Here is a 27,212-nt window from a genome sequence, read left to right as displayed (position 1 = left end):
CACGGCCCATGACCTGTCCATGATTTTTACTAAAAATACCTGTGACTAAATCTTGGGGGGATGCCATCGGCACTAGTGGCTGGGGCCAGCAGACTGCAGCTGCTCCAGCCAGCCGCCTGGGGACCGCTGCAGGGGCCAGCAGACCACGGCTGCTCTGGCCATCTTGGGACGGCTGCCAGGGGCCGCCTGAGCAGCGGCCAGTATGGCTGTCCCTGGAGCCACCTGAGCATCTGGCCCTGGAGCCAGCTGCTTGGGTGGCCCAGGGGTCAGCCACACTGGCCACTGCAGAAGTCACAGAGGTCGAGGAAAGTCACGGAATCCATGACTTCCACGACCTCAGTGACAGACACGGAGCCTTACCCATGAGTCAGGCCACATCTGCACTACAGACTTTGGCTGACACAAGTTATGTTGCCATAAAGTCACTGCAGTTAATATGTCACTCATGTGCATGACTACTTGGCTTCTGCAGGTACTCACCAGGAGTACTTGTGTCTCTGCATAGTGTGGTGCACCATGTGTAGGTATCCCAGTGTGCAATTTGCCACTGCACTGTCTTTGGGGAAGTTTTGGCAATGCATGGTAGTGCAGAAACGAATCATGCAGAGATAACTGGGAGCAAGTTCTCAGCATGCAGTTTTCTCCATCCCATGTCATCCATACCCCACCATTTTCACGCCTTTTTAAAAAATCCCACGAGCTCACACAGCCCTCTTTGCTGTCTACCATCTCTGACAGTAGGATGGAAACTGCAAAGCCCTGCACTATTGTCACAAGTATTGCAAGCACCAGATCCTCAATGCCATTTGGGGAGTTGGTGTTAGTGTGTGGCCATAATGGGGTGCTTACATTGGTGGGATTAAAATTAAAGTGTAGACACGTGCACAACTAGGTCAACGCAAGGTGACTTATGTCCACCTAACTTTTCAATGTAGACCCAGCCTCTGGTTGTAATAAGTCCTTCTCTCTTACTACTTGGGGCTGTCCCTAATTGGTATGGGATAGGCCATGTTCTGAAGAGGCACATCCCCTGTTGTGAGGAAACGAGGCTAAGCAGGCAATGCATGGACAAAGAGCATATAGAAGGAATGACTGAGGCACGCTCCGTGGTCCTGTCAAGACTCATTTGTGTTTAAATGAAATCCCTTGACTTTTTACTCTGAGAGGGTAAAGCTAGCCTCGGTTAGGTGAGATTCAGTGAAATAGCAGCCAAGCTCAGAGGAATTATTCACCAGTCGCTGTATTTAAAAAAAACAAAACAAAAAACTACTGATACTACAACATTGCTCTGTTCTTGGAATAAGAGAGAGGGGCAGTTACTCTGTGATAAAGGCAGGTTAAGTACCAACTCCAGCCACAGTAGGAGTAAACTAGAGACAGAATCTGGGGGAAGAGGGGTGCAGAACTGGTGAGTGGGCAGAACTGAATTGACCAGGGAAGGGAGTGCCAAATAGATGAATTGGGCCAGGGGGATACACACTGGCAAAATTGGAAGGAGCTGGTCTTCTCCCTCTTTGTAAAGCCGGTGGGACAGTTCCATGTGTCTGGGGCAAGAGAGCCTGGTGGGAGATGGCGGAGCGCTGCTGTGAGAGCCCAGGGGGCAGCCATGGCAACAGAGAGTGATGGAACTGCTAAGACGAATCCTTAGTGGAAAAAGCAGCACCGGGTGGGGAGGGACAGTGAGTGTCCTGCTCAGAAGGCCTCAGCAGAAGGAGCAGTAACCTGTGGGGAGAGGAGGGGACTCACTGGAGGGAATCCCAGCCTCAACAGGAGCAGCAGATGAACCCCGACTCCTACTCATTGGTGGAGGAGTTGCCGTGGGAGTGAGGGAGCAAAAGAAAAGCTGAAGGAAGTTCAGACCTCAGCGAGTGGAACATGCCTGGAGGAGGGGCAGGTGACCCTAGGGTTGCTGGGTATCTGGTTTTCATCCAGAACACCCAGTCGAAAAGGGACCCTGAAGGCTCTGGTCAGCACTGCTGACCAGGCTGTTAAAAGTCCGGTCAGTGGCGCACCAGGGCTAAGGCAGGCTCCTTGCCTGCTGTGGCCCCGGGCGGCTCCCGGAAGCAGCGGCATGTCCCCCGTCCGTCTCCCAATCATAGGGACAGCCAGGGGGCTCCGTACGCTGCCCATCACTCCAAGCGTCAGCTCCTCAGCTCCCATTGGCCAGGAACTGTGAGCAATGGGAGCTGCAGGGGCAGTGTCTGTGGACGGGGGTAGCACACAGAGCCACCTGGCCGTGCCTCCACATAGGAGCCAGAGGGGGGACATGCTGCTGCTTCCAGGAGCTGCTTGAGGTAAGTGCTGCCCAGAGCCTGCACCCCTGATCCCCTCCTGCGCCCCAACCCCCTGCCCCAGCCCTGATCCCCGTCCTACCCTCCTAACCCCTCGGTCCCAACTCAGAGCACTTTCTTATATCCCAAACCCCGCATCCCCAGCCCCACCTCAGAGTCTGCACCCCCCAGCCGAAGCCTTCCCCCCCCCCACCACTTTACTCCCCCACCCCAACCCCCTGCCTCGGCCCGGAGCCCCCTCCCATACTCTGAATCCCGTGGCTCCACCCCCCAGCCCAGAGCCCCCTCCTGCACCCCAAACCCCTCATGACCTGTTTTGTTTGTTTCCTTTTTTTTCAAGCTGTGCTGACTTTGTATTTTCTCAACTTCCTCCACTGGGATGACAACGAGGGTGGGGAGAGTGAGCGACAGAGGGAGGGGGGATGGCGTGAGCAGGGGGTGGGGCCTCAGAGAAGAGGTGGGGCAGGGGTGGGGCCTCAGAGAAGGGGTGGGGTAGGGGGCAGGGCAAGGGTGTTCAGTTTTGTGCAAGTAGAAAGTTGGTAACCCTAGGTGACCCACCTAGGAGAACCTTGACTGCAGCAGTAACCATGGCTGGCAGGGAGCAGCCCATCCTCGGAGCCTGATTTTCACCAGTGTGCCAGAACTACACGGCTGGGATGTGGCTGTTAATCTCCTTGGAATTTGGGGTGTTTGGCTGTGGGGTTTTGGATTGGACTCATCTCTGACATCAGCTGCACATAGCCTATGGGAAGACGTTGCTGGGACCACTGCTTTTCACAAACCCAGCATGTTCCTATTTGTTTCTCATAGAAACTATGTGGCACCAACTACCCGCTCAGCATTGCCTTCATCGTGGTGAACGAGTTCTGCGAACGCTTCTCCTACTATGGCATGAAAGGTACACGGTGTATCTAATAACCCTACTTTGCTTTTCTTGGCAGGGCTCCCCTCACCCTGGTCTGTTGTCTTCAAATATATGCCCATTGCTATACTGCACATTGACTCAGAGAGAGTTCTTCAAAGTATCAGTTTAACTAATTAAAACCCCATGTGCATCCTGGGTCAGGTTTTCCCATGGCTTCTGAGTTCGTCCATAGGCTCTGGTTTGTGTGTGCACTTATTGCATTTACACGAGCAATGTAGGAAACTATGTGAGCAAAGGCATGCTCACCCAAAACTTGCTTGTGTAAAATCGGAGGTTAGTATCGGGCTGGCAGCAAAATATGTCCTGGGATGCACTCTGGACATCGATACACTTCCAAATAGAGGGGGCCTGAAACCAGACTAGCCAGTCAGAACCCCTTCCAATTTCAGTGGGTGGGAGGGTCAGATTTGAAACCGTGGATCCACATTTGCACCTACAGGTTTGGTTTCAGATCAGATGCCAGACTGGGAAGGGGGCTTCTATCTGACATAGCTGGAATCTCCCCGTGAGGTTGCAGTCTCAGATTTTCACTTGATCTTGCTAGATTTCCACTATCAAATATCAGCTGATTTCAGGACAGCCTTGCCATATGGGGTCTGCCATTTGCAGATTTGTGGACAATAATGAATTCTAATCCAAATCTTAATCCTTGATACGGTAGCAAAATGAGCCCTAGTCTTAACCTGATCCCAACACTGTCTCCTCGGGTCACCTTTGCTTACAGGGTGCAGCACAATCTTTGGCAGCCCCTGTTCCAGCCCATAGGCTGGTGAAGCAGCTGCTTCTGTTCCACATGCCTCTGTAGGTTTCTAAGCAGCTGGATCTGTATAAACGCAAATCCTGTAGCCCTGCCCTGGTCTCTCTTGAAACTGACCTTGCACATTGGTTGCTGCACAGGATAATGTGGAGATCTACCACATGGCTATTCCACCCTAACTGCCCACCATGCTACCCTTTCCCTGTGGTTTTAAACCTCCTGGCTGTCCTTATGCCGGCCTTACCCAAAAGGAGTGACTATCACCCTTACTGAATACGTTCAGGTGACAGACATCCAGATCCTGTCCTTGTATAAGACAAAGCCCCAGCTGAACTCAGGATCAGCTTCATAAAAGAAAACAGGCCCATTACATGTCACCTCACTGTCCACACGTAACTACTGAACAGCTGTGGATCATTGATGCTCAGGGCAAGTGTCCTCAGGCAGAGGGGGAGTGTACTGCACACTGGCAGAATGTGGGTCTTTGTCCCCCTCCAAAAGCTGGACTATGTTAAGGAGTTTATAAGTCTGCTTCTGTGCTCAAGATGATGACTTGTTCCTTTAGCTCATGTAGGAGGGACTCATGATATTAAATATGGAGGTCCTGGAGTTGATCCTAGCCAAGGGCCCTGTTACTATAGTATGAAAGGGATCTAATCAGAAGTGTAATGATACCTGACCACGAGACAGGCGGGGAAAGAAAAGTCACAAAGGCGAGTCCAAGACTTTTAATTCTTTCCATGCCATTGTGTGCATCATAGTCTTATACAAACAATTCAGTTGATCTTAGTCACAGTGATTTAACCCACCTTGTTCACCTGCCTGGTTGTGTGTATGGATTATCTGACCTGTTTTGTTTGTTTCCTTTTTTTTCAAGCTGTGCTGACTTTGTATTTTCTCAACTTCCTCCACTGGGATGACAACTTATCCACCACCATATACCATGCCTTTTCAGGCCTGTGTTATTTCACACCTGTCATTGGAGCTCTCATCGCCGACACATGGCTGGGAAAATTCAAGTAAGGAAGGAAACCTTTTTAGTTCAAATATACTAACCGCCAGCTTTACCCCTCCAGTAATGAGTGAACAGCTATATGCTTGCTGAAGCCTATCATTTTCAGGGCCGCCATAAAAGAAGTGCTTCAGCACTCGCATGTGGGGAATCATGGTATGTGTATTGTGGTGGCACAATATTATGGTGATGAGGCACAGGATTCAAAGATACCCCATGAGGCTCAAGGTACCTGTAGAGCACAGTGGTAGGCATGGTATAAAAACCGAGAGAGAGAGAAGATGCTGGAGCACTACTTTTAATAATGCTCTGTAATTCTCTTCCATCCGAGGCTCAATAAATGATTTACAATGATTAATAAATTAAACCCCATAAGTCCCCTCTGAGGTAGGCAACCATTATTTCGCCAATTTACAGGTGAGGAATCTGAGGTACATTTGCAAACTTGACACCATCAAATTAGGCCCGAGTAAAGTCTGGGAATGGCTGGGTCACTACAAGAGGTAATCTCCCATCAACTGTTGAGTATGGGCCATCCACCCTGATGGAATTGGCATCATTAGCACTACAAAAAATAATTTTTACTGTGTTGACATTCACCTTGTCAACTGTTGGGAATGGGACACCTTGTCAACTGTTGGGAATGGGACACATCCACCCTGACTGAATCATTGACTCTCTCCCCTGCCCCTCCCCCGGGCTTGGTAAGGTAACTCCCATCTTTTCTTGTGCTGTATATTTATGCCTGCCTATTGTAATTTTCACTCCATACATCTGAAGAAGTGGGACATAGCACACAAAAGCTTATGCTCTAATAAATTTGTTAGTCATTAAGGTGCCACATGACTCCTAGAGAATAACATGTGACTTGCCCAAGGTCAGTGGCAGAGGTGGAGATAAGGATCCAGGAATCCTGCTTCCCAGTCTTGTGTTCTGATGTCTAGACCATATTGTCTTCTCAAAAACAACATGGAGATCTCCCTTCTTTCCAGAACTGAGCATGGACTTCCTGCTTCATGCTGTCCTAGAAACAAGGGTCTGAACAAGAGAAAACCAGTTTGGATCCCTCTTTCTGCTAGCATGTTCCCAACAGGCCGCCGACATCCTCTTCCCTAAAATCCAGCTTCCAAACTCCCTTGTCCGTTCAAACAAACAAAGTAACACTGGAGGTTTTATTTTGCAGCTTGGTTACTCAAGTTTAAGAGCTGAGTTCACTGATATACAAGGGTGTCGGTGACCTGAAGGATATAAACCCTCAACCAGATCTCTTAAGTAGTAGGAGTTCAGAGGAAACTTTCCCTGGGGCGGTTATGCCTCAGCTGCCTATTGCAGGGTTATTGCCTAAGCAGCTGATACTGGCCACTGATGATGACAGTCTGCTGGACTAGATGGGTCTGATCCCATCTGGTAATTCTTACATCCCTAGGAATTAACTGAGTCAGTTGGGATTTGAACCCATTTAGGGCTGCTCTGGTTCCCAACTTTTGCTGTGACCATTGGATCACAAGTTGTCTTCTGGAGCCTCAGCTGCTGTTAGAATGGGATCATCAGAATGCTTTCATCACACTGTGTTATCCTAGCCACTGCATCTGTCAATGCTGCTCTTAAAAACATCTGCCTGAAACACAGATATAACGTAACTCTTTGGAGTGTATGAGCATACAATACGCACCCTCCAAAGTACGCATTCATTTGGCAGGTGGGCTGGCAAATGCCTGTGTTTGTTAATCAACTAAATATCACCTGGATAACCACCTAAAACAACATTTTGAATTGGAACATGGTTAGTTAATTCCACCTGGAGATCTGCGTGTGCACAAAGCAATGTCTGTCCCTCTCTGTTAATTTTAACCCCACCATCTGAACCCATTTGCCTATCTCTTTCCTATGACACTTTCAATGCTGACACAGAAGTTACAGGCCTGGGAGTTGCCTATGCTGTGGACTGGCCAGTTACCAGTGCAAATGCCAAGCAATCCCACTGTATCAGGAAATGCCGACATGCATTCTGTTTGCAGGTCACAAATTACCCGACAAGTATTCAGCTGCTACTGTTTTCTTTCTTAGGACGATTATCTACCTCTCTATTGTTTATGTGATTGGCCACGTGATAAAGTCTGTTGGTGCGATACCAACTGTGGGAAACCAGGTTGTTCATGTGTAAGTAAGTCTTTGAACTGGTGTTTTGATACATTATTATGGTTATTCATTTATACAGCTCCCAAATAGACATCTCTAATAGTGTCTTCCCTTTGTCAGGCCATCAGCCTTTGGGATTTGTACAAGATGCTTTTACTCATATACATCCTGTAGTTTATGCAGCTTCATAATTGTAAACCAAGCAGATAACTTGTACTAGAGATAATGGCCAGTCTCGAGACCTGCTAAGAAAAATTCAGGCAGAATGATGTGGGTGAAGTTTAGGGAAAATGCAAACAACTTTGTGTGTGTCTGTCAGTGGAGCATGAAATCATCAGTTTGAGCACATTTCCAAAACAGATTGGCAGGACCACAACTTAAGGAATCTATCTGTTCTTCAGTGCATCTCTCTTCTCTCCCTCCAGAGCTTCAATCAGTCTTCTCCCCAGTACAGTTCCCCAACTCGCTTCTTAGCATGTCTGATAAACTGCTAGCTGGGCACAGCTCAGAAAATGTGCACAACCAGGCAAAACAACATCAGATTTACTAGACACCTTTCTAAGTTCCCTGGTCCCATCCAACCCCATGTATTTTAATGCTAGTTGGGAAGCATTCTGGAAGGTCACTGTCTGATTGTAGTTAGCAATGGATGGATCTCACTAGGTTAGGAGTTTGGGTGCAGAAAGCACCCAAAAGTGATTCTGATCAAAACCTTTTTTGCTGGTAAATCTGGCCTGAAAATATTACAAGAAAAAGTTCACCCTCTCTCTTGACCTCTAGTACTTCCTGCTTCCAGCTGGACCAGAAACTGACTTTCTCATGCATCTCTGTACTTTCACTTTCATACCTGGTTGATACTCAGAAATGCAAGAAAACGACAAAGTTAATTGAATTTATCCAACACTCCAAAAGCAATGGTTCGGTTTATGTTTTGATGGTTTGGGATGGGGTTGGGGATAATTCTTTTGTTCCTATGACTAGCCCATCTCAGCTTGCTCTTCACTCACAGCCTATGTTCAGATTAATAAATGACACATCTGGTTTAAGATGTAGCTAGAGTGCTCTGCTTTATCCTAAAGGGGTTCTGTGGTGCTGAAGTTTTTCATCCCTGTTTGAAGGGTTCTGTCCATGCTTGGCCTGGCTTTGATTGCCCTTGGAACGGGAGGTATCAAACCCTGTGTGGCTGCCTTTGGTGGGGACCAGTTTGAAGAAGAACATGTAAGATTTTATTTTCTAAACTATGCAGTGTCTGGTGTATCAGTGTATGGGGAGGTATATGACGTGATCAAACTACAATCAAATGAAAGCATGCTCTGCCTTGGGAAAGAGAGATGATAGTACTTCACTGTTCTGTCTTGATTCTCAAAGCACTTCACAAACATTAGTTAATGGGCCCTCACAACAGCCTTGAGAGAGGTAAAGCTTCAGTCACCACTGAACTCTGAGCCAACTCTGTCACTAACATGTAGCAGCACAAAATAATAATTGGGGGGCAGTAAGTAAAGAAAAATATTATATTTGATTAAAACTGGGGCACAGGGGAGAATTAGGTAGACAGATTATTTCCTGAGTTGGAAGACACCAAAATTGTCACCTCTATATGTGTGAAATTGCCTCTTTAATGATGACATGTGTTGAGCACCTCAGCTTTATATCTTATCCAAAAGGCAGCACTTTCATTGGCTTTGTGATCCTTAGCAACACTGGTTCAGTACTGAGCCAGACAGGAGAGTGCTACCTACCACATCATCAGCACTGCTGACTGAAGATCCTATGTGTTCACTGACGTTTTCCATCCAACCAGTTGCTTCCTTGTCTATTAGAGCTGATTGGAAATCAGAATTTCTATCCTGTGGGTAATTCCAATAGGTCGACATTTGTTTTGGAACCAAATCAGGGTAAAAAGTCAGAGCTGCAGGTAAGGTAGAACACATGCAAAGAAAAAAAAGATTTTTGCAGGAAATTTCCTTTCCAAGTATTTTTGTCAGTAGGCAATTGGTTGTCCAGACTAAATATGGCTGAACAAAATCAGATTGGCAAGATTTTGTGTAAATGCAAAAGCTTCTGTGCATTATTATTCTGCTTTCAAACAATGTGTTATGCTTTGTATAATACTGAAAACCATTTCTTTGTTTCTTTATTTCCCTGTTGCTAGGGAGATCAGGATTATCATGAATGGTACCTTTTTCAGAATTAGCTAATCCAAATCATGATATGAACATATGTCTGCTGCAAAGATTAAGAAAGCAAGGAAGGATATATTTTTCTAATGAGTGTAATATAAAAATTGCTAGGTCACTTTTTATGTTCACACTTCTGGCATTCAGATCATTTTTTGAAGTCGTTGAAATCTGTAAATGTGTGAAATGTGGTGACCAAAATTCTTTACAAATCACTGTTCTCTTTAAAAAATAGCCACATGCTGGTAAAATAATCATGTTTATTACAAAAACCAATCTGTTTGCAATATCATGTGCAAGAAGCACAATTTTTATCTGGTGATTAGAGCAAAGAATTGAGGGTCAGGACTCCTGCGTTCTACACCTGTTTCAGATACAAATGTGACTTTGGGCAAGATACTGATCCACTCTGTGCCTCAGTTTACCGATCTGTTAAGTGTTTTCAAGGGTTTTGTGAGGGTTTAAGTTGCGGGTACTTGTAAGGCACTTCTACTTCTGTGCTATATAAATTACAAGTATTAATGTTTATCTTTTTTGCTAATCTAGTAGACATTATATATAGTTAAATTTACACATGGAAAGACCATAAGGTCATTTTGTTCATCCACCTGCCTGCCTACATATTTCCTAGAGCTTTGTTCAGTCTCATTTTAAATGCCTCAAGCAAATGGTCTTTCGCACTTCTTTTGGGAGATTCTTGCATGATCAAAGAGATCTCACCATTAAGATATTTTCCCTGCTATTCAGTCTATTTGATTTCACCCTGTTATATCTAAAGACACAATTCCACCCCCTTTCATTAACATCCAAGGATCTCAAAGTGCCTTACTAATTTCACAGAGGTTCTGTCTCAGAAACCGGCCCACAATGAGGTGAATGTTATTTGTATTTGTTAAAATTGCTCTTAGCTCCTCTTTCAAAGCCTAAACTGTCATTGCCACCAATGCTCTTAATTGACCCCTGGCACCAGTTTATTCAGTGCGATATTTTGTGTTCAAAACCAGCAGAGCCCGAGTGAGCTTTCTCTGGCTGTTCCTTTCAAGAGGAGACCACACTAAAACTTTCTCATCCAGAGGGCTCTATGGCTCAGCAGTTTTATGATGTCAAAGGTCATGGGTTTGAATCCTGCTAAACAAATAAAAAAATGCAGTGGCATTCAAATACCAAGGGTTAGAGATGTGATCTGAGAACTCAGAACCCAAGTGAGCAGAGAAGTCATCTTTCACCCCATCTTTATCCCATTGTAAAAGAGTTGCCTGCTATTGGGAGTGGATCAGTGCTGGGTCCCTCAGCCCCTTGTAACTATAAGTAATACCTCACAGGGGCAGGGTGACTAGAAAAGTGTAATATTGTAACTATATAGACTAGCTCTGAAGATTATTAGCTAACTGAAATAGATAGCGGGAGATAAAAATAGCAATATGGACTTAATAGAATCCTGCACTGTTTACCATTAACCAAAGACGTGAACTCCGAGGACAGTTATCTGAATAAAGGTTCATTGGTCCTTACTCCTAGATAAACCATTCACTGACAATATGCAGGCTAGATTGGCTGGCACTGACAAGGCCTAAACCTTCTGTAGGGGCCAAATCCAGGAGATCAGTGAACAGTCCAAGCAGTTGGGCTCTTCACTTTCTTCACTTCACTGCAGAGACCAGAGACCAAAGCACCTTTCCCGCACAGGCCGCAGTAGCCCCCATGACTCCTCTGAGGGTAGCAATGGTTGGTGAAGCCACATAGCAGCAGATCCCCTGGTTTAATGGATCCTATTTGTTTGAGGCTGGTTAAATCATCACAACACTCAGTTTCGTGATTCTTAGCTTCTCCTCCCAGACTCTCCAGCAGATCAGTCTCTCTCACACACACTGTCTCATTTGTGCTGTCATTACAAGCTCCTCAGAATGCATAGGTTTCTGTTTCTATTTAGGAAAAAAAAAAGGCCAGGACGTGGGAACAAATGACAAGCTGTCAAGCGCTGCCAAATTGGATTGAATTAGGTGACAGCGAATCTGAATCAAGCTACTTGTTCTGAATAAGTAAACACTTCCCCCCTCCAACTTCCTGACAGCTACAGAGCAGCAGCTTTTCCTCCAAAATGCCAAGAGAACCAAAGTGCTTTTCAGTAACATGAACTGATTTGTGGGAGCCTATCCCGTCACCTGAAAGCAAGCTGGTTTGCCTGCCTCTAGCTTGCATTTTATGCACCATGTGTCAATATTAACCCAGCCCTCCTAACAAGAGCATTGATAGTGTTCCCTTTGCAAATCCGATGCTGTGCTTTGTCCCTGATATTGATGTTGCCTTGTCTCGTTTTAGGCCAAAGAAAGGAGCAAATTCTTTTCAGTCTTCTATCTAGCTATTAATGCGGGAAGTTTGATCTCCACATTTGTTACTCCTGTATTGAGAGGTCAGTGTTGTTTGAGAATGAACCACTAAATTAGCTGCACTGTGACTGTTCTGCTATGGATGGTTAGGTTCTTATAATGATTGAATGTCAGAGATTACATTATCTTCTGAGTGACCAGTGTGTTGTATTTATGCCTTGTTAATCCTGCTGAAGCTGCATAACAGATTTATGGAAACTAGCAGAAGAGTCAGACATACCATGCTACAGGCTGTGTTTATTTTCTTTAAAGCCAGCCCGAGTCATAGAATCGAAAATTTAGGGATGGAGAAGACCCATCAGGCCATCTCCCTGCTAATGTGGGGTTGGCATATTCTGCAGCCCATAAGTAACATATTGATAATGATTGATCTGGCCCTACTCCTTGTAGGTTTTAATTCTGGGTTACTTTAGCAGTGCTGCCTAGGGCTCCAATTCTGCAAACTGACCCCTGCTCTCATGCAGAGCCTCACTCACTTCAGTGGGACTCCAGACAGGCATAAAGGTCAGCCTGCGTGGATCAGGTTGCAGATCATGGCCTAGAGTGGCTTGTTTTGAGGACCCGCACATGGCCTATGCCTCATTTAAGGCCTATTTTGCATTCCACCCATTGTGCAGAACCCATTTTTGTTCTGAGTCTTGCAGCACTTACTTTACTGTATTTCACTGCCCGAACACCTCAGTGATTGGCACCCTATAAATAGGGCCCTACCAAATTCACAGCCATGAAAAACACATCACGGACGGCGAAATCTGGTCTTTTGTGTGCTTTTACCCTATACTGTACAGATTTCACAGGGGAGACCAGCTTTTCTCAAATGGGGAGTCCTGACCTAAAAAGGGGGTCACAAGGTTATTTTATGGGGGTATTTACAGTATTGCCACCCTTACTTCTGCGCTGCCTTCAGAGCTGGGCAGCCAGACAGCGGTGGCTGTTGGCCAGGTGCCCAGCTCTGACGGCAGCACCCCACTGCAGCACAGAAGTAAGAGTGGCAATACCATGCCATGCCATCTTTACTTCTGCGCTGCTGCTGGCAGTGATTCTGCCTTCAGAGCTGAGCTCCTGGCCAGCAGTAGCCGCTCTCCAGCTGCCCAGCTCTGAAAGCAGTGCTGCCACCAGCAGCAGTGCAGAAGTAAGGGTAGCAGTACTGCAACCCCCACTACAACAATTCTGTGACACCCCCACAACACACACACACAACACCTTTTGGGTCAGGACCCCTACAATTACACCATGAAATTTCAGATTTTAAATAGCTGAAATCATGAAATTTACTATTTAAAATCCTATGACCGTGAAATTGATCAAAATGGACCGTGAATTTGGTAGGGCCATATCTATAAATATCCAAACATACAGAGAAGAGGGCAGTGTCCCATAAACTGAGGTACCTGGCACATTCAATAGCATTTTTTTCTGACATCTTCCAGAAGGTTTTATTCCGAGTGATTATTTTAATATCCTGCTTGTTTCCTGGAGTTAGAGGTGTGTGTGTCCACTATATTTGTGCCAAAGCACACAGCAAAAGACAAACTACAACTCTCTCTCTCTCTCTCTTACCCATGTCAACATTTCGGTGCTAAGAGGCTGTTGCTAAATTTGTTCTGTGGGTGGATGAAAATCCAGTTCCCTTAAAACTTTTGCTCTATGTCAGTGCAGTGGAACATCAAACCAAAATGGAGGGTGAAAGTGGAAAGGGGGTGTAGGTTTTCAAATTATTTTCTGTGATTCCTGGAGAGGAGAGAGAAGCGATTCCTTTGAAACTTGGCAGCTTCATGTGGAGCATGTGGATTTAGATGGCAAAATCCAACTGTTTCTGCCCATGCTGTATGTCACAAGTTAAATGTACATGTTAGAGTGTCACTGTTTCGTTTATTGGATTTCAGCTAATTCTTTGGAAAGTGGCCAGATAAATGATAGACACACACGACTTTGAAACTGACTGTGTCTTTGCACATGAATAATACACAGTAATGACGGGAGGTTTCGCTGGATGGTTTCCTGTTTTGCTTTAGCTATGTGGGTTTTAAAACCACATTTATTTACTACTATCGAGTGTATGAATAGCAGTAGTTTCTAACCACTGGTGTGCAGACCATACAACTGGATCTCTGGTTGGGATTGGCTCTCCAGGCACCCACAGGAATGGAGCTGTGCTGGGTCATGGTACAACCCTGTGCTATGTTCCCACACTGTACCGTAGCGTGAACTGCTCCAATCCCCATTCTCACAATGCTACTTTCATTATGAGTTATCACAGGACTGGGGCTTGGAGCAGGCTATTTCCCTTGGGGCCAGGCAGGGGGACACAAGTCAATAGGATACAGAGGGAGTTGGTTCATACAGCTGAAATCTTGGGGTCTGATTCTGTGATCTCACTTACCCTGGTGTACCAATGGCTTCACCCTTGCTACTCCTGATTACAGGGATAGAAGTGAGATAAGATGCCCTCAAATGGTGGAGAACTACTGTACTGATTACCCAGGCCTATTAAAATAAATGGAAAACGATCAGTTTATTTTATGTAGGGCTTTTTTATCCACTCAGGGGGGCCTCCCCTGCTTCCTCTGACCCTGCTGCTACTCCCTGCTTCAAGTAGCAGCACCCTCTGCCCCATGCAGTGTCTGCTACTGCTCGTCACAGTACCGTGGTTAGGACTGGCCCCTTTCACCGTTGCTGTAGCTGGAAGAGGCTGCTGTGCCAGTCCTGCTTCCAAACTGCCACCATCAGTGGAGCCCCAGCACACTTGTTTTAAGTGGGTTGGGGGCACAATGTCAAAACCCGCTGCACAAGTGGAGAGCTGAGGGAGGCGACTGCTTCGGCAGAGGTCGCAGTGGAGGAGTCAGGGTGGGGAGCATGCGTTGAATTTAAACATGGTGAAATGAGATGCTTTGATGATGTTCTCTTTTAGGGGATGTGAAATGCTTCGGAGGAGATTGCTATGCCTTGGCTTTCGGTGTCCCAGCAGCACTCATGGTTATAGCCCTGGGTAAGTGGAAACAGTCACAATGTTTAGAATGTTCCATTCAGGAGGCTTCGAGTGTTGCTGTCCACTCTCACTGCCCAGTACACCTCTCCTTCCTCACTGCACAGAGAACAAAGGAAGTGTCGAACCCCGCCGCACAGAACCCCACTGGCAGGACAATCCACATCTCCTTCTGTTCCTCTGATCCCCCTTGTGCAAGGGGTTGTCTTGCCACCTGTTGTCACTTTCACAGGATGGGCCTGGCTATGTCCTATAAGATGGCAGTTCAGATTAGCGGCTGTCACATCATGGCCTTTCTGCAGCATGTGCCATGTTGTGACACTTATCTGCTGATGCTGTGAGGTGTGTCTCACAATATGATGGCCTCATACGATTCTGCTTCGAGAGGCTGCAAAGCAAATGTCCCAGTGCGGTGGTTTGTAACTTTGTCCTTGAGCAAATTTGGCCTCTGGGGCCTCCACAATATGCAGTCCTAGGTCTCTCAGTTCAGGGCAATTGCACCTGGATTTCCCCCTCATGGTCCACCAAGGGCACTCACTCTAGGCTGCTGACTCAGCTGTCACCAGTCTCTCCCTCCTGGCTGGGGTTTTTCCAGGTGGCACAGTTCCCTGCCTACACTGAGATATTTCCAGCAAGCCAGACTGCCTAAACAGGCTGGTGTCTATACTTTTCTTTCTTTCTGAAAGCTATGAACAGTGGAATTCCCAGCTGTTATAAGTTAGCACTTAGCTCTTTCTAAGCAAGCACATTTATTCTTGAGGTGAAAGCATTTCAGTAAAAACATAGATATAAAAAGAGTTCCTAGATGCATGCTAAAAGGTAACCAGGGGTCACCTATCAGTCTTATGCGGTCTCTGTAAGCCAAAGTTCTTCCAACCCTTCTTAAGAAGGATTGGGGCCCTCCTTGGAGGGAAGGTCTTGTCTGTCTGCTGGCTCAGAAAGAAAGCTCTGAGTTAGTTTAAACTCAGGCTGTTTATCTAAACGTCCTTTCTTTGTCTGTTGGACTCTGGAGAATCCAGTCTGAACCAGTATGTGTGAGCCTCTCCAGATGGTGGTACATCTTTGGGGATGTTACAACCTGAGTGAATTTGCCAACCCCTCACCACACACACTGTTCTTAGTTCTTGGAGGGTCTGCGGTCACCCTCCCACAGGGAACTACATACAGTCTCTGGCCCACAACGATACATACACGTAGTACAGTAAGATAGTCCAAACATATTTCAGGAAATTACCATATCTGTCACAATAGGCTCCCCAATGTGTGGGATGGAAGCTGATCATAGTGCTTCTACCTCAAACTCACACAGTTTGCAGCTCAGGGCCATCTCAACTTTGTATCCAATGTTTGCTTCATGACCTACTCACAATCCAGAGATTCCCACAGGGGGATTAACTGAGACTACAGCAACTGTCTTGCTTTGGTTGGCTGTAATTGCCCACGCAATTACTGTTATAGCCTATTATGTTACAGTAATAACACTGTACATTCCTATTCCTCAGTCTCAGGCACATAGATTCCCAAATCCAACACTTTCGCTCCATCATCTCATTGCCAACATATGCCTCTTATAGGCCTTATAAAATAGCAAATGCTGGCTGCGTTTCTGTTGCCATTCCTCAGTGACCAATAGAAACACCGACTTGTTTGTTTCTCTATTAAAAGTGTTAACGACTGTTGAGAACAAGTCCCATTCATTCCCCTTATTATGCCGCACTCAAGAGTTTTCGTCACTGCATTGTGTGAGTTCTCTTTCAGATTGTTAGTTTAATTAACAGTCCAAGAGATCACGCAGTTTTCAAAAAATATTGGCTTAGCCGTAACATCAGTGACCTGGAAATTCACTCTTCCAGAGATAATGAACATGGCATCTTTCTGGAGTGCCTCCAGGAAAGAGAACAGAACAGGACACTAGAAAAAGATAATGAGCCAACGATTAATGTTACAGCAATTGATTTCAAAAAGTGCACGGTCACTGGCTCTGAGAAGCGGCCCATTTTCCCACAAGGTTTGTTCCTAGCAGTTTAAGAGACTACCGGATGTTTCCTACACAAGTATATGACAAGTATTTCTAGCAGGGTATCAATAACTTGGGAAAACTGACTTGCAAATATTGCACAATTTCATTGCACAAATTGACTATAAATCTATTTTCTGCTGTGGTTCTCCTACAGCATTCATAAGCATGCTGAATAAATGTCAAAATAAATGGGGTCCAGGTGCAACATGTTAGGACATGGAATATATACTCATTACAATGGAAAGCTGGAAATCATAGAACCATGGGATTAGAAGGGAACACAAGGGTCATCTAGTTTAACCCCCTGCCAAGCTGCACTACATGTGTCTAGTGGCTAGAGCAGGGGATTAGAAATGAAGACTCCATGTCTTCTGTTTCACAATCTGTGACTCTGTACAAGGCTTTTAGCCATTTCTGTGCTTCATTTTACACATCTGTAAAAAGGAGAGCATCTCGCCGTTAAAACTGACAGCATTTTGCCAATGCGGATAATTAAGGTAACCCTGGTGTTTGAGATACTTCATCCTGAAAATCCCCATCTCAGACAAACACTTTAGGAAGTCTGTTCTGCTGTGGACATATCTCGTGCTTGGGGAGAATGATTTGGCAGGGAAAGATCTTCAAATTGTCCATCTCATCATACTCAGAGCTGATCTCTGTGAACTCCAGTGAGCACCATGGAACAATTTTACCAGGGGTTGTGGTGGATTCTGCATCACTGACAATTTTAAAATCCAGATTGGTCTGCTCTAGAAATTATATTGGGGACAAGAGGAGGGATAGCTCAGTGGTTTGAGTATTGGCCTGCTAAACCCACAGTTGTGAGCTCAATCCTAGAGGGGGCCATTTAGGGATCTGGGGCAAAAATCTGTGTGGAGATTGGTCCTGCTTTGAGCAGGGGGGTGGACTAGATGACCTCCTGAGGTCCCTTCCAACTCTGATATTCTATGATTCTAATGGCCTGTGTTATATAGGAGGTCAGACTAGATCAGGGATAGGCAACCTATGGCACATGTGCTAAAGGCAGCACATGAGCTGATTTTTAGTGGCACTCACACTGCCTGGGTCCTGGCCACCGGTCCAGGGGGCTCTGCATTTTAATTTATTTTAAAAACCTTATTTACTTTACATACAACAATAGTTTAGTTATATATTATAGACTTCTAGAAAGAGACCTTCTAGAAACTTTACTGGCACACAAAACCTTAAATTAGAGTGAATAAATGAAGACTCGGCACACCACTTCTGAAAGGTTGCCGACCCCTGGACTAGATGATGACAATGTTCTCTTCCAGCCTTGGAATCTATGAAAAAACAACTTGGATTGACTGATAATGCTAGAAATGGACTCGAGATGCAAAATTTGGATGCAGTCTTGCATCTGGATTCCACTCTCCAAAGTCCTAGGTGTTCATAAATGGTAGGGTTTTTTTGGCTCAGCCTGTTTTGCAGATAAGGACCAAATGCAACATTTAGATCTGGTTCGAGTTTCAGATTGCAACCCCCTGTTTAGGGTAGAGTGACCACTCTTGCATTCTCAGAATACCGGACATTCCGGTACTTCCAGGAGTGACATGGGCTGTGTATGCACCATGTGGATGCCATTTTGAAGAGCAGGCTGCTCCACTCCTGCCAGGGTGACCTCTCACACAGATGCTGGTGGCAGCGGAGCAGCGTGCTCTTCAAAATGGTGTCCCCCATTTGATACTGGACAAAACTACATCCAGTTTTATCTCAATACTGGACGGGCAACAAACCAACCATAATGAGGACTGTCCAGTTTAAAACTGGACGAATGGCCTGCCTAGTTCAGGGCTGTTTATAATGTTGCCTCAGACCATGCAAAGTGGGGTTTCGTTTCAAAGGCTCGCATAGGAATTAGGTGCCCCATTGATCTCCAAGAGGGATTGGGTGCCAAACTGCCCTGTGAGCCCTTGAAAATCTCCCAGTATACAGTGTGCCACTGAATACATGTAAATGCCACATTATACTCACAGTCGTGGGGGAGGGGGTGGATGGTGCATGGATGCTTATGTGTTTGTTTTATGCTACATACACCCCGGGTCCAATCCTGCTGCGAGTGCAACTTCTGTTGAAGTCACTGGGAGTTCTCTGCACAGGAGGAAGCCCACAGCCATGTGGCACCGGGAAGAATTCCAGATTTGGATTCTAATGTTTTACAGTTGTGTTTATTGCTGGAAGTGGAATGTACAAAAAAACTCCGCCGCGAGGGAACATCCTACTCGAAGTTTGCCAGTGCATTGCGGTGAGCTTGTTTCTGTCCCATCATTTTCATGCACAGTTCACAGGTTGTAGCGTTGTAAAAGCACATTTTCACTGGGGTAACTTTTGTACCTTTTTTCATATAATAATGTAATCTGGAGATATCTGGGAGCCAGGAACACCTGGGTTCTGCTCTTGGTGGTGCGGCTGATGAGATGTGAGGAAAGGAAATTCATTTGGGGACAGATTTTGACACCCTTCCTCATGCTGAATGGTGCCTTACTCCACAAGGTGTTCTCCTGAGGTCAGTGGGGTGACTTGCAGAGTGAGGATGGTAGAATCTGACCCTTATGCTCTCTGAGAGGAAACTCTGAAAAGTCACAGAGTGGCCGAATCACAGGTTCATTTTTCTTTTTTGCTGTCCTGTAACTTTTCCAAAGTTGATTAGTTCAGCAGAAAGCAGTAGTACACGTACCCATTAACCAAGCTCAGCTTGGTATTGTTATGGTGGGAGTCACCAGTGCACTGTAACGCATAATTTTACTAGTCCTTTTTCCTGGCATGCAAGCTGTGTACAGTCTTTGAAGAAATACTGTATTGTTGTTAGTATTCCCATATAGTTTCTATCTGGGGAGTTGTTACAAACAGCAAGCATTTTCCATCTGCCTTAATCTCTCTAACTGGAGTCAATCCTTGAGCCAGAGTTGATTCCTGGGAACAGGCTATTGGTTTGTCAAGGACTGGTGTAGACAGTGTAAATAAACAAATCACACGTAGAAAATACCCACTTGTTCTCCAATGGGAAACCAAGCTGCAAGGCCCTGAAATCAGCTACTGCTTGAGAAAGGGACAACAGTGTTAATCGACAAACAGGCCTGCAGGAAAACAGAGGAATGAAAATTCTGGCTATGTCTACACTAGCACTTTTGTTCGTCAGGGGTGTGAAAAAAACCACACCCCCGCCCAACATAAGTTAGACTGACAGAAGCACCGGTGTGGACCGCGCTATGCTGGCGGGAGACACTCTTGCACCGCACATTGGGGGCTGGTTTAATTTTTCGAACAGGAGAGCTCTCTCCCATGACACAGCCACTACGCAGGGGACCTTGCAGCAGTACAGCTGTGCCACTGTAAGGTCCATAGTGTAGACGTAGCCTCTGGCTGTGAAGTTGCTGTAAATAATGAGGCATTTATTCCTTCCTGCCAGTGGTCAGTTTAAACTGTGCTTTTTAGAAAAGAAAAATAAATGAAGTGATGTTAAGTGAATTTCAAATAAGAAGATTTTTCCTGTGACTGGTTTTAAAACAAGTAGGAAATGATCTTGGCGGCTGGTGTCACATTTGCCTTTGACAGGTAAGAATAGGGTGTAGCTGATCCTCTTAATCAGGCCAGCATCAAAAGAGGAGTCCCTGAGAGAATCACTCACAAAGAGCCTATCCTGCAACCCCTCAATTCCCGCTGACTTCAGTTGTGAGCATCCCTCAGGAGATGCCAGAGACTCCCAGGACCAGTCCCAAAGTAAAGACATCAGGGGGAAAAAATACAGTGATAGTTAAAAAGAGGAAGGGATTCCGAGAGGAAGGTTGTTTGGTGAGAGAGCCAATGGATGGGAGCAGGACATGAAGAGGGATTATACCCAAATGTGTAATATTGGGGAGAAGGGCAGATCTGGGGCTGGAGTGAGCATTTGAGGGGTGGGGGTGTAGGAAGATGCAGGTAGACATTTTGAGGTCAGAAAAATATTGAGTGACTTCATGTGTTAAGTTTCCACATGCAAAGGACAACCATATCAGTTTGATTTAGAAAAACTGTATAGCAAGAAAAGTCTCCATGGGGGGGGAGAGAGAGCACACTGTGTGTGTCTCCTGTGTAGCATGCAGCATCGACTTTGCCTGGCAAAAAGGCAGCTGCCCCTGCAGGCAGCAGACTCCTAGGAACATAGAGGCACAGAACAAAGAAAACAAGGTTGCATAGTTTCTGTGGCTGCATAGGCCATACCTTGGAGATTTGAGAATGATGAGGGGAGTTTTGCTCTGGATGGGGCAATGAAAGATGAGATAAGGGAGATGGTCTAACTGGTTGACATACACATGTCATTCATTTGATCTTCCCTCTAGTTTGCTATTACAAACCGACTGAAAAACCACTCCAAACTGATTCCGAAGAGGGAGCACTGGCTAGATTGGGCATCAGAAAAATACTCAGTAAGTGATGACTTACATGTAAGTGTCTGGTTCTTTGATCTGGCATGGGCTGGGTGGTGTCTTGGCTTCTTGGGCTGTAATAAGGTAGCCTGAAAGGGACACCTTGTGTCAAGCTGTGTGTCTGAGCCATTGAGCAATCGCCAGAACAGATGAATTTCCCCATACACTGAAATTAACACTAAAATTTCCCCTTACACTGAAATTTACATCTTGAAGTTCACGAATGTTAGTTAAACAAATGCAGCACTAAAAAAGCCATGCTGCACTGAGCCCTATACAGCATCTCCAGTACATGAGTATCTCATAGGCCCTATGTCTATAAATACCGTATATATTTGGTTGTCTCTCCCCCCAGCCTCTCTTTATTACTTGCCTTCCTAAACTGTAAACTCCTTAGCACCTGGACCATGTCCACCTCTGTGTATGTACAATGGGACTTTGATTCTGACCGGAGAATCTAGGCTCTCTGTAATGCAAATAGTGAAAGTGGCATGTATAAGTATGATAAATATTTGACACACCATTCCTTGGAGTTAATTAGGGACCTTCACACATGGGGACTGAAATTGTTGTTAGCTGTTCCACCTCCATTTTATCTTTCTGCTTTTTTCTCTTAATAGAAGCAACTGATCAATGAGATTAAAATGGTGACACGAGTTCTCTTCCTGTTTATCCCACTGCCAATGTTCTGGGCTCTCTTTGATCAACAGGTAAAGTATAACAAATCACAGACATGGTTATTGTGCCAGGTTCTGATATCCGTCATGCCAAGGTAAATCTGGGGTAACTCCATGGAAATCACAGTGCTCTGAGGGCATCAGAGGCCTCGTCTTCCCAATAGATACCCACTTACCTTGATGAGGCAGCACCTGCCATTCATGGACATCTGGCCTTCAATCTCCTGCTTAGTTTCTAGGATGGGGTGGATGCCAGAGGTGGTTATAAACAGAAGGAAAAGAGGGCTGATAGAGAAGGGAAGCAGAGGTGGGAGAAACAAGCAGAAGAGATACTGGGAGAATGACTAACGTCAGTTAGTCTATAAGGTGCCACAGGATTCTTTGCTGCTTTTTTTGGGAGAATGAGTGAAGGAAGAGGAAGAGAAGTCAGCCCCTTCCAGCACTCACTTCTCCTCTGTTCCCTTATTCTCCCATCCCTCAGAGCACACCAGGGTACTTACAATGGTCTGTTTTGTCCTTAGGGATCTAGATGGACTCTGCAAGCTACTAAAATGAATGCAGACTTTGTAAGTACTTAAGATTACTAGGGATTATAAAACTAGTAGTAACCTTGGCTTTTTTTAATTAATTGTTCACAATAGTTAAACCTGCTGCTTTACAACCTCGTAAGAGTTGCACTTTTATGGATTAGAAAAAATGTTGTAGATGTACGTACCAGAATTCATAATGATCATGAAACATTATGGAAAGAAGTGAGGCCTAGTAAACTAAGCCCCGTCCTGCGAGCTAGGACTACCTGCATTCTACTTCTGTGACCTTGAGCAAGTCACTTAACTTCTCTCCTTCAGGTGTAAAATGTGGAGATGTTGTGAGGATCTATTAGTTAATATCCATCAAGTCCTTTGAAGATGTAAATTGCCAGTGGAACAGTGTGCAGTCAAGTATAATGTGTGTAAACCGGCTGGGTACGGATTTTTTCATACAGGGCCCCATTTACAGATGTGTATGCAGTGTTTAATTTGTAATGAAAGAGGTGCCAGGGATCAAGCAATTAGGTGCCAGAGCTCAAATAGTTTTTTTACTTTCACACCAGATACAGAAAGCTCAGAGGGGCCGGGGCTATGAACTGCTAAACCAAAAGGTGCCGGGACTCAGCCCCAGCAAGTCCTGGCACGAATTAAGCACTGCATGTATGTCTTAATAAGCCATCAGGATCTTACATGTGGACACTCAGATCAGTACTTGGGCATGTAAATGGCCATTTTCTTTATGTAAATTCAGATTTAATCTCCAAAGTGTGAGTCCTGTTATATCACTCACATTTGAAGATAGGGCCCATGGCATTTGTCACTTGTTAGGATAATTAATCCAAGAGAGGCATGAAAAGATTGCAACTCTGTATTTTCTACCTCCCTCCCTGGAAGGAAAGTCAATGAAAGTTCACACAGCCCTTGTGACTGGTAACTAGAAACCTTGTAGTCTGTGTGTTTAGTGATACATTAATGAAACATCTAAGAATCGACAGAACTCATTTACTAAACACTCTCTGGCTGAAAATAAAACTGTTCTTAGCATTTTGTCCCAACAGTTCCTATGGATTTTTGGCTCATTTATCAACCTGTCCCACTTCCTCTGTGCACATCAAGGGCAAACTGTTTCTTCAAGGCCTCCTGGCATTTCTCTTTGTAAAATCCCTCTTGCTTTCGTCAAGCGTTCTCCTTCAGTAAGGAGTGAGCATTAACAGGAGAAAGGAAAGTCAGATCTGTTCCTGTGTGAGCTGAAATATGTAGACTCTTATTTACTAATGCCAAATTAGCACACAGTATACAAACTGATGGGAGGAGCGGGTATTTAGCTTTGTAACTGTTGTGCACTGCAATTGTAACTCTCTCCGATTCTGCTGTCTGCAGAGACCCGCAGCCCTTTTACACTCAGCTCAGTGCAGACTCTCAGAGAGGAGACAAACGCACGCTGTGTTCTTTCACGGAGATTTTACTTTTGTTCTTTCTTGGGGGTTTTTCATCTCTTAATCTAAAACAAAAGTCATTCTGACTGAAAATATCTGTTTGCTCTTTGTGCTCAGAGAAACACCTGCCGCTGGGGAAATGCATACTTCCTCCTCTCTGGAGACTGCCAAGCTATCCCTTTCAGGCACTTAGACACATCCCTCACTCCTAAAAATGTTTCCAAAGAGTAATTTTCGGAGTACTAGGTTGTACAGCGCCTCCCTCCCTCCACACACACACACACACACACCAAGTGCAGTGTTCTATCCCTGCCAATGGCGTAGGGGCCTCATGGCCAGGTAGTTGAGCCTGATACAGCTTTGGCTAACAGAATTAGAGGCTCATGCTTTTAGAACCAGGGTTCTACCACCAGGAGAGGGGGCCGGAGCACCAGGTTGAATGGGTGTGGGTTACAGTTGTGCCAAATGTCAGGCGTTGTCTAGAAACGGGCGTAAATAAAACAGTCCCACAACCATATTTTGAAGCTGCCCAGAGTTTGGGAGCATTATGTTGCAGAGGTTTGGCTCATCCCATTATGGATGTAGAGGGGAAGCTCAACATTTGGATTCCAGTCTGGATTCCATAATACCCATTCTTCTTTCCCTACCAAGTTTAGGGCTGTTCAAATCTGCGACAGTAGCTTCTAGTGTTAGCAAAACATTTTCAGGGATCGGATCTCCCCCAATTGTCCTCTATCCAGGGATTTATGTCCCTTCTACAAAGGGCTCAGTTCAAACACCACATCCTTAGGAGAGAAATGTCAAGGAGAACACAGCACCCATCACTCAAGCAAAGGTGATGCATCCAAGAAGACAGTTCAGCTACCCAGGTCTATATTGTGGGCTGTTTGCTTAGTTGCTATCAATAGACATGGTATTATGTTGCGTTGACTAATCAGTTTGTATGTCTGTCTATTTCAGGGAGGAATAGTCTTTAAACCAGACCAAATGCAGGTAAAAGAACCCACAGGGGAAAGTGCACAGTCCTTGTAAATGTGTTGTCTTTCTTATTCATATTTCACTCACTAGACTCACAGCCCAGTCCTGCTCTTATTAAAGACAATGGCAAAATTCCTACTGACTTTAATGGTGCAGGATCAGCTCCTTAATTTTACTATGTATTTGGTGAAACAGAGTCCTCTGGCCTTAAAACTCCCCCTTGTGCTGCAGGGGATTTCCTCCCTGCCAGATGAATTCTGTTGACTAACGGTGAGTTCCTGTAAAACAAGGGACTTCAGAGGGAATTCCTAGAATCATAGGAACGTTGGGCTGGAAGGGACCTCAAGAGGTCATCTAGTCCAGCGTCCTGCTCTGAGGCGAGACCAAATGATTGTGCTGCAGCCATGTTATGCTGGCATAATACAGGTGAGCACAGAGGGTTTTGCTAACCGGTGCAGAGCTGGCACAGCCAGCTTTATCCCACCCCCCAGCCCAGGAATTTCCAATGCAGGACATGTGTCAAGGGCATGTCAGTGTGGGCTGGGGTTGGGATTTGGGGGAGTGCAGCCACGGCTTTTCTCTTCCCTGACTGTTCTCTATCTGCATAATGGTTCCTTAGGGTCTTTGCAGCCAGGGTACAAATTAGGGTGGGCCTCTAAACTGCTCCAACATGCACTGATGGTGGAACCAGCCCCCAGCAGTCCCTGCATAGAAGAGGCACAAGCCACCTCTCCTTTTTCCTGGTCCCTGGGCTGTGCTCAGCATCACCGGACAGAGAAATTCTCTGTCCTTTCCTGCAGGGAAGGTGGAATTTTAAGGCTCCAGGTAATCAGGTGCAGTGTAATCACAGTTGATTACAGTACTTGTGTGCTCTCTAGAGGTGGCTGAACTGCTTCAGAGAAATTCAAAGTCATCTCTTCCCCGCAATCTTCACTCAAAACTCAAGCTGAACGTTCCTTGATGTTTGTTCCCCACAGCCATTATTCATTTCCCTGTATTTCCACTGCTGTTTGGCAGCATGCACACAGATGTCCCAGAAGAAAAGCTGCTCCCATGAGACTTCTGAGCAGACTGGAAACAGTCTGTGTTGGAAGGAAATCTCACAAAAAGAGTCTGTTCTCATGAGATTTTTAACCCTATAATGAAGACCCAAGATTTCTGCATCATTGTTGATTAAACATCTGAGTTATTGGGTTGATTCCCTAATCAGAGCTCTGAGCCTTTGGAAATTCTCCCATCTCCCTTATTAATGCATTTCTTTGTGCTCTTTAAAAATGTAGAGCCTCAGTTTCCCCATTGGTAATACTGGGTTCATAACACTTATTCACCTCCTAGAGGTGTTGTAAGGATGAATATATTCATGTCTGTGAACCTTAAATGGAGGAAGCTATTGAAGTGCACAGTATGATTATATTTTTAAGGGAGGTTTTGAGTGTTTGTTTGTGTCATTCCTATAATGGAATTATTTCTGCTTTATGGGTTTAATTACTGTAAATCGCTTTGTATTGCCTAATCTCTCCCATCCATTGGTGCTGCAGTTCTTGAACCCACTCCTGATTCTGATCTTCATCCCATTTTTTGACTTTGGAGTCTACCCCCTGATCAACAAGTGCAGATTTAATTTCACGTAAGTATTTGGGGCAGTGCATACTGCCAAATTTTTATTCTTTTGCAGCTTTGCAGCTCTCCTGCCACCCAAAATAAGTTTATACAAGATTGGGTGGACAAGACACCTGAGCTTCCATTCATTCCACAACGTATTCTTGCTTCTAACTTAGCTTTCTGTCCTGCATTTGGCAACATCACCAAGCTAACACATAGTCCATGGACTTTACAGAGGGAAAAGAGCAATTAGGTCTGCTCTTCCAGTTCCGCACCAGGGGGTGGTTCCCTACTGAGGGTGCCGGATTGTTGCCAACTGAGCGTTCAGTAGGGCTTTGTCTAGTCCAATGTAAATGTCTCATGAAACAGGGATTCCCCGAGCCTTGGCAGAGTGTCCCAGGTGCTAGCAGATCTCATTGACAGTGAATTTTCCCCAGCAGTCAATCTCATCACTCCTTTTCTTAATTTCATCCCACAGCTCCTCATTGCACCCTCTCGCACTACTCTAAATAATTGACCTCTTGTTTTAGGGCCTGATTGAGGCTTTCCCCACTTTGGCCCCACCAGGAAAGAAGGGAGCTAAACTCATTGGCAGTCCTTGCTCTCAGAAGTCTTCCATTGACTTCGGTGGTCCTTGGATCAGGCCCTCAGAGAACAAGTTGCTTGTGTGAGCAGAGCTGGAAAGGTGCAGAGAGGGCAAGAAGCTGCGCCCTCTTCCAGAGGGGTGTCATGGTCACACTCCCCCATGCGCGCCTCAGAGAAGGAAGCATTATACCCTCCTGAGACACGGTGCCCTGTGGAGCACACACTGGAGCAACGCTTCTCCACCCCGCCTCAAAGGGCCTTACGCTGGCAGAGCTGATTG

At 45.5% G+C, this 27,212-nt stretch overlaps 1 protein-coding gene across 16 annotated transcripts in view; it reads left to right on the top strand.

The window, feature by feature from the left end:
• Window positions 1–27,212, top strand: part of SLC15A2 (solute carrier family 15 member 2) — a 124,795-nt gene that overhangs the window by 76,812 nt on the left and 20,771 nt on the right. For all 16 annotated transcript variants that reach the window (XM_039495712.1, XM_039495707.1, XM_039495699.1 and 13 more), the window contains 12 exons: window positions 3,102–3,189; window positions 4,851–4,992; window positions 7,053–7,145; window positions 8,243–8,342; window positions 11,624–11,714; window positions 14,603–14,680; window positions 18,881–18,963; window positions 21,038–21,124; window positions 21,745–21,834; window positions 22,323–22,367; window positions 24,728–24,760; window positions 26,284–26,372. In XM_039495712.1, the coding sequence (XP_039351646.1) occupies window positions 3,183–3,189; window positions 4,851–4,992; window positions 7,053–7,145; window positions 8,243–8,342; window positions 11,624–11,714; window positions 14,603–14,680; window positions 18,881–18,963; window positions 21,038–21,124; window positions 21,745–21,834; window positions 22,323–22,367; window positions 24,728–24,760; window positions 26,284–26,372 (938 nt within the window). In that variant the 5' untranslated portion in view covers window positions 3,102–3,182. The remainder of the gene's footprint in view (window positions 1–3,101; window positions 3,190–4,850; window positions 4,993–7,052; window positions 7,146–8,242; window positions 8,343–11,623; window positions 11,715–14,602; window positions 14,681–18,880; window positions 18,964–21,037; window positions 21,125–21,744; window positions 21,835–22,322; window positions 22,368–24,727; window positions 24,761–26,283; window positions 26,373–27,212) is intronic.

This window comes from Mauremys reevesii, linkage group 11 (assembly GCF_016161935.1).
Source record: "Mauremys reevesii isolate NIE-2019 linkage group 11, ASM1616193v1, whole genome shotgun sequence".
In the NCBI taxonomy this organism is placed as follows: Eukaryota; Metazoa; Chordata; order Testudines; family Geoemydidae; genus Mauremys; species Mauremys reevesii.
This window is presented reverse-complemented; position numbering and strand designations above follow the sequence as displayed.